This window comes from Hypanus sabinus, chromosome 15, assembly GCF_030144855.1.
Source record: "Hypanus sabinus isolate sHypSab1 chromosome 15, sHypSab1.hap1, whole genome shotgun sequence".
NCBI lineage: Eukaryota > Metazoa > Chordata > Chondrichthyes > Myliobatiformes > Dasyatidae > Hypanus > Hypanus sabinus.
Genome location: NC_082720.1, coordinates 85,999,701 through 86,017,869, shown reverse-complemented (window position 1 = coordinate 86,017,869; position 18,169 = coordinate 85,999,701). Strand labels below are relative to the sequence as shown.

General features: G+C 46.1%; 1 protein-coding gene across 3 annotated transcripts in view; it reads right to left on the bottom strand.

The window, feature by feature from the left end:
* Positions 1 to 18,169, bottom strand: part of anxa6 (annexin A6) — a 143,743-nt gene that overhangs the window by 95,243 nt on the left and 30,331 nt on the right. For all 3 annotated transcript variants that reach the window (XM_059990661.1, XM_059990662.1, XM_059990663.1), the window contains 5 exons: positions 17,772 to 17,862; positions 15,571 to 15,650; positions 6,257 to 6,313; positions 5,289 to 5,382; positions 3,440 to 3,535 (listed from right to left, as the gene is read on the bottom strand). In XM_059990661.1, coding sequence (XP_059846644.1) covers positions 3,440 to 3,535; positions 5,289 to 5,382; positions 6,257 to 6,313; positions 15,571 to 15,650; positions 17,772 to 17,862 — 418 coding nt within the window. The remainder of the gene's footprint in view (positions 1 to 3,439; positions 3,536 to 5,288; positions 5,383 to 6,256; positions 6,314 to 15,570; positions 15,651 to 17,771; positions 17,863 to 18,169) is intronic.

The following is an 18,169-nucleotide window of genomic DNA, read 5'->3' as shown; positions in this document are numbered from 1 at the left end:
GCACAGCAGGCATATACGGCATTGGCCATGGAGGAGGAGGAGGAGGAGGAGAGTTATGACAACGTAAAGGCGGCCATTCTCCGGAGTTATGAGCTAGTACCTGAGGCGTATAGACAAAAGTTTAGAAATTTAAAGAAAGGGTGGAATCAGACATATACCGAGTTTGCCTATGAGAAGGGTGTGCTCTTGGACCGTTGGTGCACAGCAGAGATAGTGGCAGAGGATTATGGGCGTCTCAGGGAGTTAATTCTGATCGAGGAATTTAAAGGTTGTGTTTCGGAGGACATCCAGATGTATTTGAATGAGAAGCCGAATAAGTCCATCTCAGAATTTGCTAGGTTCGCAGATGAATATGCCCTAACCCACAAGACAAAGTTTTCCTCAATTAAAAGTTCCCAGAGAGACCGTGGGAACGATCGAGAAAGTCTGCCGGCTGAGGCAGAGGTCCCGCCGGGAGCTAGTGGTAAGGTTGAGGGGGAAAGGACAGACGGCCAGAGATTTCTGGGCTTGACCTGTTCTAATTGTGTAAAGGGGGGGCATATTGCATCTTGGTGCTTTGCTCCGAGGAAAGAGACAGGAAAAGGGAAAGCAGCAGTCCCTATCGGATGTGCCGTGGTAATCAGTAAATCAACAAGAGAGCCCGGGGTAGACAGAGTACGAGAAGGGTCTGAGACTTGTCTGTCACACGGAACCGTGTCTGTGAGGGAGGGAGACACACCAGTTCCCGTACGGATCTGGAGAGACACGGGGGCTGAGCTGTCGTTGATCAGCAGTAAGGTACTAGAGTTTGGTCGCAAGATGAGAATGGTAGCTGTGAAGGGAATAAGGGACAGAAATGGTGCCCTTACATAAGGTCATTATTATGGATTGTGAGCTGGTATCTGGACCAGTTGAAATAGGGGTGCGATCAGAATTCCCGAGAACTGATGCGGATGTCCTTCTCGGTAATGATTTAGCCGGTGGTAAGGTTTGGGCAGCAATGACGCTGACAAGCCAGCCGGTGAGTTCTGCAGCCCCGCCCCTAGATTCCAAGATCTATCCCACATGTGCGGTCACTCGCAGCCTGTCGAGAGAGGCAGCTGAGAATGAGAGCAGTTTAAATCCAGCCAGTTTCGATTTGGCCGAGACGTTTCTACCGACCCTGTACTACGAGGGTTTAGAGGGTGGTAAAACAAAGAGTAGTAAGGTGAAAGAGGGTAAGGGAGAGGAGGTAGACCTGCCCTTAGCGAGGAGAAAGGTTCCAGAGACAGAAAATAAAGATGAGGAACCATTAGAGCGGTTAAGAGGTCCAGAGTTGGACGGGGATGATCTGTCTGGTTTGGCAGAACTGTTTGAAGAAGTTGAAAATTCGGAAGGTGCTCCCTATAATGAAATGAGGGCAGTCCAAGATGAAAAGGATGCCATTACCTTGAAGAAGTCTGCTGGGATGGCAGATGAGGTTGTTTCAGCCCGCGGGGTTGAGTTTACTCCGGAAGGGAGTTGCCCAGAGAGTAACTGGGAGGATCGGGGGAACTTAGAATTTGAAAAGGGTACGGGTATTGAAAGCCGGGAAGAGGCCAATGTCCCGTTTGAGTGTGTCCAAGATGAGGATGCACGTGGTACTGAACCTAGTAACGGAGCTCAGAAAAAGTCTGAGGTATTTGATTCAGTGGAACGAGACGGCCGTCCTTGTGGGTCAGATAGACTTGGTTCAGTGGGAAAAGGGTTAACCTTGGTAATAGTGGGAAGTGAGAGTTCCCAGGTGTTTGTGCTCGAAGGTGTGTTAAACGTTAATGCGGAGCTCAAAAGTGGGGAGATAAATATTATTATTGAAGGAAACGGGAAATCTGTAGTTCCCAAATCGAATGAAGAAATTTTAAACCCTGCAGATCGCTTACAGATTAAGCCGGCGGGGCCCCCCACGCTATTGTTATTCCAGAGTGTGGTGTGAAAAGGCAGAATTTGAAATGCTGCTTCAACAAAGAGTTCGAACCGAAAACACATAGCCTGAAGGGTCCTGACGAGAGGGCTAGCCACCCGAGTAAAATTAAAGAGTTGGGTGGAAATTCAGGAGATGGTCTAAGTTTGGGACACGGTATTGATAAAATAATTCCTATGGAAAAAGCGGGCGAGAGTTTATTTCGTCAAAGTACCCCAGCTCCCCACATGGGAACCAACCGGAAAAGAGGCGACGGTTAATGGGGATGCCATTTTTAAATAGCACAGCCGGTTGTAAGGGATTTCGACAAAGCATGTGAATAATAAAGACAACCCCATGGAAGCCTGCCTGTTAAGTTTGAAAACGACCGAAAGATTAGTATTTACATAAACTTTTGTAGATGCACGTAAGCTAAGATCACAACTCCTTAGTTTTGTTGCTGAGGGGAGGAAATAAAAATAGGTGGTTATTAAATTGAAGTCTGACGCTACAAGACTTTAGTAAGGTACAAGACGTTGAGATATTAAAGGAAGTGACACTATAATCATTAACTGTTTAGATGCTGAATTGACTGTATAACTGTATTCCTCTGTAGTGAAAAGGAAAAGCTTTTGTATTGTGTTAGATTCCACAATCCTGTAAGACTCTGTACTACTTCGTTTTAACCGCTGGTAAAAACGCGTTGAAGAAAGGGGGTGTTATGCCTGCAGCCCCCTCCTTTGTAAGAATTGCAAGATCACTGTTGGGTTGGGTCAGGGGGCCCAGGAGAATGAGAGAGAGACGTGCGGAATGTCTCGTTCCCCCGGCGATGTAAAGCTACGGGACATGGCCATTGTCTCCGGAAGGTGAATTTGTGGATTGGAGACTGTACTACGTGGACACCCTCAGGCAAAGTGGGCTGGTTGAGGGAGAGATTGCATCACCCCCAACCTGATTGACATCTACGACCCTGCGAGTCAGGATAAAAGAGGGTCTGTGGGAACAGCCCCTCAGACGCACCAGAAGAAACGCTAGCGAACCCGTAATAGCGGGAAGCCATTTGAAGGAGGCCACGTGCGTTCAGTTCCGTTGCCTGGGACTGGTGGCTGGTCCCACGGAAAACGGCTTTTAGCTAACAACGGGGAAACCCACTCCCCGACTCAAAGGATTGGCATCATAAAAGACCTGGGCAAGTTTAAACATCTCTCTCTTAAACCCAAAACGCTGCAGCTTGAACGAACTAACAGTGACTTTTATATTTCCATCGGACAATACATTAGCCCCTAGACAACAATAGAGCTATTTCTTATTGGTTATTATTATACCCGCGCTTTCAGATTTAGTATTGACGACATTTATTATCTGTATGTTTGCATTAATCTTATTTTTGTGCCCCTTTATCAATAAATGCTTTTAAAAATAGTACCATCAGACTTCAACGGACCTCTCTATCTTTGCTGGTAAGTGACCCAGTTACGGGGGTTCGTAACACAATTGACTTGACTTTGACTTCCCACCAACCATCAGCAAGTGTTTCCTTACCCACTGTCAACATCAGCTTCTGAAAGTCCCCTGAAAGCTCGTCCCGCAGGCTGTCTTCAATCTCCTTCCCAGCGATATCCCGATACTCGTCAAACACTGGAAAAGAACATTTTTTTAAGAGATACAGTAATAGTAACATGCCCTTAAGGCCCAAACCACCAAATGTTACCCATGCGAGCAACTAACCTGTACATATTTGGGAAGTGGGAGAAACCAGAGCACCCAGAGGAAACCCACATGGTCACGAGGAGAAATTACAGACAATGGCAGGAATTGAACCCAGGTTGCAGATGCAGTGTAGTGTTATGCTAACCACACATGACTACGTAGCTTCAATAACTTTTTATTGCTCATTTCCAACAGCTGCATTATTTTGTTTTCCAATTATTACAGAAATTAAACCCAGGTGACAAAATAGCTCCCAACCCTAGTGCAGATTTAGAAAGAGAGTACTGCAACAGGCCACTACACTAACAACCGCCAGCCACCCGGACAGATGGTTAGCATTGAACAAGGAAACACTCACATCTGGAAAAGGCCGACTGATTGCTCCTTCTGATCGTATCAGGGGACTGGTAACCAGACCAGACCATTGTCATGGAGTCAAAGGCCCTTCAGCCCAACTCAGCCATGATGCCATCTAAGTTAGGCCCATTTGCCTACATTTGGACCAAACCCCTCCAAACCTTTCCTATTCATGTACCCGTCTACATCTAAGAAAGGACACGCTGGCATTCGAGAGGGCACAGAGGAGGTGATCCCAGGAATGAAAGGGTTAAAATATGAAGAGTGTTTGACGTGTCTGGGCCAATACTCGATGAACTTAGTTTAGAAGAATGGGGGGGGGGTTGTGAAATCTCACATACCAAATATTGAAAGGGCTATATTGAGTGGATGTGGAGGGGATGTTTCCTATAGCGGGGGAGTCTAGGACCAGAGGACACAGATAGAGTGGATGTGGAGAGGATGTTTCCTATAGTGAGGGAGTCTAGGACCAGAGGACACAGATAGAGTGGATATGGAGAGGATGTTTCCTATAGCGGGGGAGTCTAGGACCAGAGGACACAGATAGAGTGGATGTGGAGAGGATGTTTCCTATAGTGAGGGAGTCTAGGACCAGAGGACACAGATAGAGTGGATGTGGAGAGGATGTTTCCTATAGTAGGGGAATCTAGGACCAGAGGACACAGATAGAGTGGATATGGAGAGGATGTTTCCTATAGCGGGAGAGTCTAGGACCAGAGGACACAGATAGAGTGGATGTGGAGGGGATGTTTCTTATAGTGGGGAGTCTAGGACCAGAGGACACAGATAGAGTGGATGTGGAGAGGATGTTTCCTATAGTGGGGGAGTCTAGGACCAGAGGACACAGATAGAGTGGATGTGGAGAGGATGTTTCCTATAGTGGGGGAGTCTAGGACCAGAGGACACAGATAGAGTGGATGTGGAGAGGATGTTTCCTATAGTGGGGGAGTCTAGGACCAGAGGACACAGATAGAGTGGATGTGGAGAGGATGTTTCCTATTGTGGGGGAGTCTAGGACCAGAGGGCACAGCCTCAGAATACAAGGACATACCCTTAGAACACAGATGAGGGGGAATTTCTTTAGCCAGACAGTGGTGAATCTGTGGAGGCCAAGTCATTGGGGATATTTAAACCAGATTGATAACAACTTGATTAGTAAGGGGGTCCAAAGTTATAGGGCGAAGACAGGAGAATGGGGTTGAGAGGGGTAATACATCAGCCACGATAGAATGGCGGAGTGAGCTTGATCAGCTGAAAGGCCTAATTCTATTCCTGAGTCTTACGGAGGAGCTGCTGGCAATTCCATGTTGCTGTTGAGCCATACCTAACCGAAGGTGGCAGAAACTACGGCTTCCCAGGATGGTGATAAACTGGCTCTCTTCTGTTCCCCACTGGAGCTCCCCAGCTTCGTACAGCTCCTACGGGATTCAAAACACAGCCATGAGCATCAGGAAGACATTTGGCCCATTAATCCTATCATTTCTGGAGGACAATCTACAATCCTCGATGCCTACTGTGAGCTGGTAACGTGATTAAAGACTCATCCCATCCCGGACACTGTCTGTTCAGTCTCCTGCCGTCTGGTAGGAGATGCCGAAACATCTCAGCCAAGACAGTAAGACTAGGAAACAGCTTCTTCCCAGCTGTGCAGCTGAATAATGCTACACCCTGGCTTTCCATTGGCCTTTGAATGTTACGGACCATCAAAGTCTCTTGTTGCATGTTATTAAGCCATACCACACGCATGGTAAATACTTGTTTTGCACAGACCTGAGCAGCACTCCAATCTCGTTATTAAGAGGTTCAGTCTTTGTTCAGACCAAACGTCAGACTGAGGAAGAAATGTGATCTAGGTGACTTTGATCATGGAATGATTGCTGGTGCCAGGCAGGGATGTCAAAAACTGTTGATCTTCAAGGATTTTCACACACAGTCTCCAGAGTTTACAGAAAATAGTGTGGAAAACAAAAATAAAATCCATTGAACAGTGGTTCTGTTGGGGGAATGCCTCGTTAATGAGAAAGGGCCAGAGTGGTTCAAACTGACAGGACAGCGTCAGTAACTCAGACAGCCACACGTCACAACAGTGTAGCGTGCAGAATGGACAACACGTCGAATTTTGAAGGGGATGGGCCACATCAGCAGAAGAACCACAAACGTACACAGGTACGGGAGGTCTGTAAGAAAGTGGCCTCTGATTGTATACGGTGAACAAAGTTGATCCTTGAACCTGATCATTTTACACACCTCTATCAAGCCGCCAAGTCTGGGTTTGATCTGCTGCGGACCTACCTTGGCGTCCTGAGCCACAAGATCCTCGCTCACAACATCATCCTCCTCTCTGGTTCCCTGGGAAGCACAACGGGCAGAAAGAACAAAAGGTTAATCTCTCACCCTGGTACAACTGTCACTGGATTAACGTAGGAAGAGTTTGAAGGCTCCGGGCCTGTACTCACTGGCATTCAGAAGAATGAGGGAGATCTCATTGAGAATTATCAAATATTGAAAGACCTGGACACAGAGGACATGGAGAGGATACTTCCAGTGATGGGTGGGAGGGGGTGGTGAATCTGTGGAATTCATTGCCACAGACGGTTCTGGAGGACAAATCATTGGATATATTTAAAATGGTGGTTGATAGGTTCTTGATTAGTAAGGGCATCAAAGGTTACGGGGAGAAGGCAGGAGAATTTGCTTTAGAGTAGGGATTCCCAACGTTTTTTAAAGCCCTAGACCCCTACAGTTAACTAAGGGGCCCGTGGACCCCAGGTTGAGAGGGATAATAAATCAGCCATGATGGAATGACAAAGTCGACTCACTGGGCTGAATGGCCTCATTCTGCCCCTGTCTCTTACGAGTCCGTGATCCGGGGACCTGAACTGCTCACCCAGACAGCACGAGTTGAATCTCATTGCCATGGTAGCGTAGCAGTTAGACTGCGCTATGACAGCTCGGGGCAGTCCGGAGTTTGCTGTTCAGTTCCTGGGCCATTCTGGAATTCCTCCCTGTGGATCGTGTGGGTTTTCCCCAGGTCCCCTGGTTTGCTCCCATTGTCCAAAGGAGTACCGGGTAGGTTACTTGGTCAACGTAACTTGTCCCAGGAGGTGGTAATGGGACAAGCTCCCACGTGTTCCCAAAGGCGTGCGCCTCAAATAGCCTCTGACAACCAAGTCCAGCTCCCGGCTTTGGCTTGTGGCTTAGCCGCTAGGCCCGTTGGAACTGGTTCTACTAATAGGAGAAGCGGCAAAGGCAGGTTACTAGTGCCTTAAAACCCGTTGATTCGGGCAGATAGGTCTCAGCAGCCCTGGTTGGCAGCTTCTCTAGGAGAAGGAAAACTCTGAGCTCAAACCTCCACTGCCTTGTGGCCATACCCACTCATGGGGAAGGCTTTGGGAGTAAACCGCGAAGGAAAAGTACCAAACTGCATCGGTCTCCGCTGTTCCTTTGGGATCGTCCATGGTCAACTCTGACCAATGCAGACCCTCGCCTCATCAGGTTAGGGTTAATCAGGGTTGCTGGAAGCCCAGAAGGGCCCACTCCATGCTGTATCTCCAAATAAAATAAATTCAAATAATTACCCAAAATCAACTTTTAAAAAGGATGAGTTTGGGATGACCGGATACAGAAGAGTGTGTACATAGTTCTGGCACAGGTAATCAGATCAGTGAAGCTGGCTTTCAGCAGAGGTACAAGTTTAAGACTAGGGACATCCTGTTACAGTTGTACAATAAACACACACAAAATGCTGGTGGAACACACCAGGCCAGACAGCATCTATAGGGAGAAGCGCTGTCGATGTTTCGGGCCGAGACCCTTCGTCAGGCGCTTCTCCCTATAGATGCTGCCTGGTCTGCTGTGTTCCACCAGCATTTCGTGTGTGTTGCTTGAATTTCCAGCATCTGCAGATTTCCTCGTGTTTACAGTTGTACAATACCTTGGTTAGGCCGCACTTGGAGTATTACACACATTTGTGGTCACCACACCACAGGGAGATGATTAAGTTAAAAATGGTTTAGAAAAGATTCACTAGGATAAAGACACAAGGGATTGAAGGTACTAGAATCTGGAGAGGCAAACAATCTGCTCAAGGAACTCACACACTAAACACAGGAGAAACTCAGCAGGTCAGGCAGCATCTTTCTGCTGGGGAAATTGAACCTGGGTTGTTGGCGCGGGAATGGTATTACACTAAACTATCAACCCTATCCTGTCATTACATTAACCTATCATAACACAAACCCATCATTAGATTAATCCATTTGCACTAAACCATCAAGGTAAACACTGGAATTGTCCAAGCACAGTAGGCAATGGTCCAAGTGGAAGATGGGATGAATGCTGATAGGTGCTCTTGGGTCAGTACGGCTACAATAGGCCACATGGCCTGTTTCCATGCTCTATGACTCCATGACCACAACAGTTAATTACAGACAACAATAACATCAGCATTGCCCTCCTTTCCTGACAACAGCCCAGAAATAGGCCCTTCTGCCCATCTAATCCATATGGATCTGTTATTCTGCCTAGCTCCTGTTACATATTCAGGCAACAATGAATACATGAGTTCGGCAAGGGTTTCTTATAACAAACAACACGTTTATTAAACACCGAAAACAAACCCCCCAAAAAGTAAACAAACACTACCGTAACCGGAAACAGCTTCGGTGCGGCAGCTTAAAACAGTTCTTAAAGCGATATTGCAAAAACAGTTCTTTAAAGTGGTATTGCCAAAAGTTCGATATGCTCACGGTCCATTTAAAAGGAGAGACTTTATAAGACGATTTAGGTTCTCTTTCACGTCGCTTGGCTTTGATCCCCAACGTCGAACTTCCCACGAAGAATTTACGAAACAGAACGGCTTAAAGGCACTGACCTTTCCTTCCTCACTATCCTCAATCCTTTCTGGTAAACCCAGGGATTAACACGAGAATAGTCAACGAAATCCTTCCAAATAAGGATCAAACAAAGGTCGCCCCCGTTTCACCGTAGAAAGCGATTCTCCTCAATCTTTAACTTCCGAACTTCCAATCTTCACTCTCCACTAATTTCCTCGAACTAGCAGAATCGTAAAGAACCTGCTGGCAATGACCTTTTAAACTTTAGGCATTAAATAAAAACTTCATCCTTCAACTAAACTGCGTCATCACTTCAAACACGCAGTGGCATGAAGTCAACCTGGCAAACCCAGCCACGAATTGCCCCTCCTCACAGGGTGGGGTCTACCTTTTATAACCTGTAAAAAAAACCTGTCACATGATCTCTACTGGCGGGAAAATGACGTCATTCTACCATCACAAGACCATCACCTCAAGTCCAGTACAGCTTCAACCCCAGTCACGTGACAAGGGCTCCACTGTCATGTGTCACGAGTACGTAACACCTCCCTCCAAAAAAACATTTTTGGTCTGACAAGAACAAAAAATTTTAACAATTGCTTACAAGAAAAACAAAGGTATAGCTTATAACTCACAATACAGTAGGAGTGTTACAATTGAAAAAAAACCACTCCATTAAAAAAAATTAGTGTACATTCAACATCGAGATAAACAATCAGCAACCACATTATCTTTACCTTTAATGAGTTATCACAATATTGTACTCTTGTAACATCAAACTCCAATTTAATAATCTTCTGTTTTTGTTTTTCATCTTACTCATAAAAACTAACGGATTATGATCAGTGTAAACAATAAGTGGTTTTTGAGTTGTACTAACATATACCTCAAAATATTCCAAAGCTAAAACAAGAGATAACAATTCTTTCTCTATTGTCGAATAATTTCTTTGATGCTTATTAAATTTCTTAGAAAAGTAAGCTACTGGATGATCAACCTCATCACCCTCATTCCTTTGCATTAATACTGCTCCCGTAGCCTCATCACTAGCATCCACAGCCAATGAAAAAGGTTTTCCAAAGTCAGGTGCCTTAAGCACAGGTTGTTGACATATCATTGTTTTCAATTTTTCAAATGCTTCTTGACAAGGCACCATCCATACAAACTTCTCATTCTTCCGCAGAAGGTTAGTTAATGGAAGGGCAACATTAGCAAAATTCTTACAAAATTTCCGATAATATCCTACCATTCCCAAAAACCTTCTGAGAGTCTTTTTCCCCGTTGGAGTGGCAATCTCTAAAATTGCCTGAACTTTTGCCTGAACAGGAGCTACCTTACCTTGACCCACAACATAACCAAGGTAAGTCACAGTGGCATGTCCAAATTCACTCTTAGCTAAATTAATAGTTAAGTTAGCTTTTGAAAGCCTCTCAAACAATTTCTCCATCGCAATAATGTGTGCTTCCCAAGTATCATTTCCTGTCACTAAATCATCAATATAAGCATCAGTATCTTTCAATCCCTGAATCACAAAGTTAATCATCCTCTGGAAAGTACCTGGGGCATTCTTCATCCCAAATGGAAGAACATTATACTCATATAACCCAGATGGAGTTTCAAATGCAGAAATCTCTCTACCTCTGTCCGTTAATGGAACACACCAATACCCTTTCAATAAATCAATCTTTGTAAGGAACTTTGCTTTTCCAACCTTATCTACACAATCATCTACTCTAGGAATTGGATATGCATCTGTTTTCGTTACAGCATTCACCTTCCTATAATCCGTACAAAACCTAATACTACCATCTGGCTTTGGCACCATAACACAGGGTGAACTCCAATTCGAGTTTGAATGTCTAATGATATTATTCTCTAACATATATTCAATTTCTTTCTCAGCAAGTTCACATTTTTCCATGTTCATCCTATATGGATGTTGTTTAATAGGTTTGGCATCCCCAACATCTACATCATGTGAAGCTATAGTAGTCCTTCTTGGAACATCTGTAAACAACTCCTTATATTTAAAAATCAACTCCTTCATCTGTTGTCTCTGCTCTAACTGTAAATGTGCTAATTTTTCATCAATATTTTCCAGAATGGTTGAATTTGGTAACCTAACAGAAACAATGTTGGATTTAGAATGAAAGTCAGATGAATCATCTATCATGTTCCTAGTTAAATCAGACTCACTCTCACTAACCACAACAGTCACAGTATCAGATTGTTTCTCAAAATATGGTTTTAACATATTTATATGGCAAAGTTGTGTTGACCTTCTATGATCTGGAGTTTTTACCACATAATCCACATCATTGATTTTAGACACAATTTCATAAGGACCATGAGATCTAGCTTGTAAAGGATTTGTCTGCACTGGGAAAAGAACCAACACCTTATCTCCAGGCTTAAACATCCTCATCCTAGCTTCTTTATCATACCAAGTCTTCATTTTCTCCTGAGCCAACTTTAAATTTTCCTTAGCTAAGCTACAAGCTTTATGTAACCTGTCCTTAAATTTCAAAACATAGTCCAACAAATTAGTGTGTACTTCCTTACTAATCCACTGTTCTTTCAATAAAGCTAAAGGTCCTCTAACTCTATGCCCAAACACAAGTTCAAATGGACTAAAACCTAAAGATTCCTGTACCGATTCCCTTACTGCAAATAAAAGTAAGTTTATACCCTCATTCCAGTCACATTCATTTTCCACACAAAATGTCCTAATCATATTCTTGAGGGTAGAATGAAACCTCTCCAAGGCACCCTGCGATTCCGGATGTTATGCAGATGAAGTGATTTGCTTAGCTCCCAATTTATAAACTATCTGTTGAAACAATCCAGACATAAAATTACTGCCTTGATCAGTTTGTATCTCCTTAGGTAATCCAAAATAAGTAAAAAAATTTATAAGGGCCTTTGTCACAGTCTTAGCTTTTATATTCCTAAGTGGTACTGCCTCTGGAAACCTAGACGAAGTACACATGATAGTCAACAAATACTGATAACCAGTTTTTGTCTTTGGTAATGGACCAACACAATCTACAATAACTTTAGAAAATGGTTCACCAAATGCTGGGATAGGTTGTAATGGAGCTACTGGTGTAACCTGATTTGGTTTACCCACAATTTGACAAGTATGGCACGTTTTACAAAACATCGCCACATCTTTTCTTAGACCAGGCCAGTAAAAATGTTTTAAAATCTTGTCCACAGTTTTCCTTACCCCTTGATGTCCACCTAAAGGCACACTATGAGCTAAAGTCAAAATCTCATTTCGATAAATTTTCGGAACAACTACCTGGTAAACAACATTCCAATCCTCACTTGCAGGAATTGTAGGCGATCTCCACTTCCTCATCAACACTCCTTTTTCCAAGTAATATCCTACTGGCACCTTATCAATTTCACTATCTAGTAAAACCTGCTCTCTTAATTTTATAATCTCAGAGTCTCTATTCTGCTCTGCAATCATCTCCTTCCGAGACAAAGATAAATCTTTATAGTCAGACTTACTCCCAGAATCTTGTTCGAACAACAAAGATAAGAAAGTCTCTGACACATCCTCAAAACTTGAATCCTGAGTTGAACAGTCCTGAGTAACAACCTCATTCTGCGCATCAATCTTTTTAGCCATAGCTCTAGTCACAACACAGGAAGAATCTGTGTTAGAATTCAACTCTGGTTCCTCTGACTCCATTGTCAAATGCACTTCAGGAAAAACTTGTCCACCTGCCAAGTCATTGCCTAATAATAAAGAAATACCCTTCACAGGTAAGCTAGGCTGTAATCCTACTTTAACAAATCCTGGAACTAACCCTGACTTTAAATTCACTTTATGTAAATGTACGGGCATAAAATCACTTCCAACACCTCTTATGTAATTTACCTCACCAGTATCAGACTCTTCATTAAACTTCAACGCACTGTCTAACATCAGTGACTGAGAAGCACCAGTATCCCTAAGGATTTATATTGGCACCAGAGTAGATCCTTCTTTTAAGGATACAAACCCTTCAGTTATAAAATGATCATATCCGTTTCTAACTTGGTCAGACTCTAACAAAGTCTCATTTGTGTTTATCAAACCCTGTAACTTTACAGGTGCTTCAGTATGTTGCACACAAGCATCTGGAACTGCTTCCTTCTCTTTCTTTTTCAATTTGAAACAGTTAGCTATTACATGGCCAGGCTTCTTACAATAGTTACAAACTGTCTTTCCTTCACAGGCTTTCCTTTCTCATCAACTTTCTCTGATTTAATTTCAGATTTACCTGGAGTCTCCATGTTATTTTTCCTCTTAAAATTTCTGCCCTGAGGAAATTTATTCTTATGGATTAAAACATACTCATCAGCTAATCTAGCACAGTCCTGCAATTTATCAGTATCCTTCTCATTTAAGTAGGTCCTTACTTCAACAGGAATGCTTCTTTTAAATTCCTCCATTAAAATCAGCTCTCTCAATGTATCATAGTCCCCATTTACATTTTTAGAAGAAACCCATCTCTCAAAACACATAGCTTTATCATAGGCAAATTCCACATAAGTTTTTTCCACAGACTTTTTCAAACTTCTGAATCTTTCCCTATATGCTTCTGGGACTAACTCATATGCGTTTAAGATATGCCTCTTTACAATATCATAATCAATTGCTTGCGCAGCTGTTAAAGCTGTGTAAACTTGTCGTGCTTTGCCTTTAATTACACTCTGTAACAACACTGACCATTTATCTTTCGGCCACTCTGACATCCGAGCAATAGTTTCAAAATGTTGAAAATACCTTTCCACTTCTGTTTCACTAAATGGAGGGACCAATTTAATTTCATGACTAGCAACAAACGTTCTTTTAGAACCAGAAGACTGATTTCCAGACCTTAATTCCTTCATTGCATATGCAAATTCTCTCTGCTTTTGTTCCGCCTCCAATTTACACCTCTCCAATTTCATTTGTTCGATTTGCAACTGCATCTCCAGATTACTTATTTGAAACGACTCTAAAATCGATTCATCAAAAACACCCGAGACCACATAGTGTGACGCTATTTTTCTCTGTATTACAGCCTTAGATGTAGTCTGCAAAATACCATTAAGTTGCAATTAAAAGCTATCTCAAACACCTCAGTTTTTTTCACCTTCGCCAACACCTCTGCAGCTGGCGAAGCCAGAAACTCATCAATATCCATTGCTGCCGAATACCACAACAAGCCAAACAAAAGAACCGAGTAATCCCCGTTTCCAAAACACCGATTTAAAAGTTAGCAAGCATTTAAACTCAAATGATTCAATCCCGGACGAGCCCCCATATTTAATGTTACGTATTCAGGCAACAATGAATATATGAGTTCGGCAAGGGTTTCTTATAACAAACAACACGTTTATTAAACACCGAAAACAAACCCCCCAAAAAGTAAACAAACACTACCATAACCGGAAACAGCTGCGGTGCGGCAGCTTAAAACAGTTCTTAAAGTGATATTGCAAAAACAGTTCTTTAAAGTGGTATTGCCAAAAGTTCGATATGCTCACGGTCCATTTAAAAGGAGAGACTTTATAAGACGATTTAGGTTCTCTTTCACGTCGCTTGGCTCCGATCCCTGACGTCGAACTTCCCACGAAGAATTTACAAAACAGAACGGCTTAAAGGCACTGACCTTTCCTTCCTCACTATCCTCAATCCTTTCTGGTAAACCCAGGGATTAACACGAAGATAGTCAATGAAATCCTTCCAAATAAGGATCAAACAAAGGTCGCCCCCGTTTCACCGTAGAAAGCGATTCTCCTCAATCTTTAACTTCCGAACTTCCAATCTTCACTCTCCACTAATTTCCTCGAACTAGCAGAATCGTAAAGAACCTGCTGGCAATGACCTTTTAAACTTTAGGCATTAAATAAAAACTTCATCCTTCAACTAAACTGCGTCATCACTTAAAACACGCAGTGGCATGAAGTCAACCTGGCAAATCCAGCCACGAACTGCCCCTCCTCACAGGGTGGGGTCTACCTTCTATAACCTGTAAAAAAAACCCATCACATGATCTCTACTGGCGGGAAAATGACGTCATTCCATCATCACAAGACCATCACCTCAAGTCCAGTACAGCTTCAACCCCAGTCACGTGACAAGGGCTCCACTGTCATATGTCACGAGTTCGTAACACTCCATTGACCTGTACTCGGACCAGAGCTGTCCATACCCTTCCCATCCATGTACCTAACCAAGTGTCTCTGTAATATTGAAATCAAACTCACATCCAACACTTCCAAAGGGAGTTCGTTCCACATTTGCACTGCCCTCACGTTGGCCTTAAACATTTCACCCTTAACCCATGACCCCTGGTTCTAGTCCCACCCAACCTCAGTGGGGGCCTGCTTGCATTTACCCGATCTATACACCACGTAATTTTGTACATCTCTATCAAATCTCCACTCGGTTTTCTACATTGCAGGGAGTAAGGTCCTATCCAGATGACTTCCTCTCCTCCAACCTCTCAAGTCCCGGAAATATCTTTGTAAATTTCCTCTGCACTCTTTCAGTCTTTCTTGTAAACTGTGAAGAGAAGGTTGGGCAATTACCTGTTCATTCAAGAGGCGACTGTCCTACCATGAATTTACCTCATTGTACCAAAATGGGCAAGAGTTAGCAACACAACACCAATGTGACCTCATGCATTATCAAGTCAGATTCCATCATCACTCCTCATGCACAAGTTCACAGAGGATGGGGCAGAGTAATATTTTTCTACACAGTTCCATCGGCAGAACATGTACCTGCAGAAGCACCACCAACATCTTCTTAAAGTGTCCAGATGTGTCTCCGACAATATCAGCTTCCAGATCAGATTCGTACACTGTGCAGGAGAGGATACAATGCTGTCAGAGGCAACGGAGGGCGACCTGCCACCCCCTCCTGGCTCCTGAACGCCTGCCACTCCGAATCCTCTCCTCCCTCTCCGCACCTCTCCTTCCTCACCTCACTCTCCCACCATCTCCCCACCTCCTCCCTCTCCCCACACCCACCATCACCTCCCTCTTCCGCACACACCCACCTCTCTCTCCCCCACACACCCACCACCCCCCTCTCCCTTACACACCCACCTCCTCCCTCTCCCCCTCACACCCACCACCTCCTCCCTCTCCCCCTCACACCCACCACCCCCCTCTCCCCCTCACACCCACCACCTCCCTCTCCCTTACACACCCACCATCTCCTCCCTCTCCCTTACACACCCACCACTCACTCCTCCACACACCCACCTCCTCCCTCACCCCCTCACACCCACCACCCCCCTCTCCCTTACACATTCACCACCTCCTCCCCTCCCCCTCACACCCACCAGCACCTCCCTCTCCCTTACACACCCACCACCTCCCTCTCCCGCACACCCACCTCCTCCCCTCCCCCTCACACCCACCACCTCCTCCCTCTTCCGCACACACCCACCTCTCTCTCCCCCACACACCCACCTCTCTCTCCCCCACACACCCACCTCTCTCTCCCCCACACACCCACCTCCTCCCTCTCCCCACACCCACCACCACCTCCCTCTTCTGCACATACCCACCTCTCTCTCCCTCACACACCCACCTCCCTCTCCCCCTCACACCCACCACCTCCTCCCCTCCCCCTCACACCCACCACCTCCCTCTCCCTTACACACCCACCACCTCCTCCCTCTCCCCCTCACACCCACCACCTCCTCCCTCTCCCCCTCACACCCACCACCCCCCTCTCCCCCTCACACCCACCACCTCCCTCTCCCTTACACACCCACCATCTCCTCCCTCTCCCTTACACACCCACCACTCACTCCTCCACACACCCACCTCCTCCCTCACCCCCTCACACCCACCACCCCCCTCTCCCTTACACATTCACCACCTCCTCCCCTCCCCCTCACACCCACCAGCACCTCCCTCTCCCTTACACACCCACCACCTCCCTCTCCCGCACACCCACCTCCTCCCCTCCCCCTCACACCCACCACCTCCTCCCTCTTCCGCACACACCCACCTCTCTCTCCCCCACACACCCACCTCTCTCTCCCCCACACACCCACCTCTCTCTCCCCCACACACCCACCTCTCTCTCCCCCACACACCCACCTCTCTCTCCCCCACACACCCACCTCCTCCCTCTCCCCACACCCACCACCACCTCCCTCTTCCGCACACACCCACCTCTCTCTCCCTCACACACCCACCTCCCTCTCCCCCTCACACCCACCACCTCCTCCCCTCCCCCTCACACCCACCACCTCCCTCTCCCTTACACACCCACCACCTCCTCCCTCTCCCCCTCACACCCACCACCACCTCCCTCTCCCCCTTACACCCACCACCTCCCTCTCCCACTCACACCCACCACCACCTCCCTCTCCCCCTCACACCCACCACCTCCCTCTCCCCCTCACACCCACCACCTCCCTCTCCCTTACACACCCACCACCTCCTCCCTCTCCCACTCACACCCACCACCTCCTCCCTCTCCCCCTCACACCCACCACCTCCTCCCTCTCCCCCTCACACCCACCACCTCCCTCTCCCACTCACACCCACCACCACCTCCCTCTTCCCCACACACCCACCTCCCTCCCCCCCCCACACACCCACCACCTCCCTCTCCCTTACACACCCACCTCTCCTTCCCCCCCACACACCCACCACTCTCTCTACCACACACCCACAACCTCCCTCTCCCACTCATACCCACCACCACCTCCCTCTTCCCCACACACCCACCTCCCTCCCCGCCCACACACCTACCACCTCCCTCTCCCTTACACACCCACCTTTCCTTCCCCCCCACACACCCACCTCCCCCGCCCCTGCCAGACATGCCGATCACAGGTTTGACCTTTGGGTCAGCAGGCACAAGGTGGTGATCAGCAGGCGGTGACAACCTGGGTCAGTGGTACCCGAATCACCAGCAGTCCACAACCTAGATTACATCACTCGAGCGTTCACCTCACCTTCCTTGTAGGCGCTGGTCAATGCATGAATCTGTTTATTGTTCCTGGATGCAAGAACTTCAATCACACACTTCTCATCCGTTCCCAGACCCTACAAAGGGAGGGAGAAATGAGGCATCTAAAATGAGGCCAGGATGGTAGCACAGTGCTTTATAATGCTAGTCTGATGCACCATCAATAGTTCTCGGAGACAGGAGGTGAACGATAGGCTTTTATTAGCAGCCAAACAGAGCACGGCATCTCGGAGACTGAGGGGGGAGCAGTGCCTCCAATCGCCTTTATACAGGGGTCTGTGGGAGGAGCCACAGGAGCAGTCAGCAGAGGGGTGTGTCCAGACAGGTATATGTAGTTCACCACACAGTCATCAGGGAAAGGAGTTTCTAAATTCTCCCTGAAAC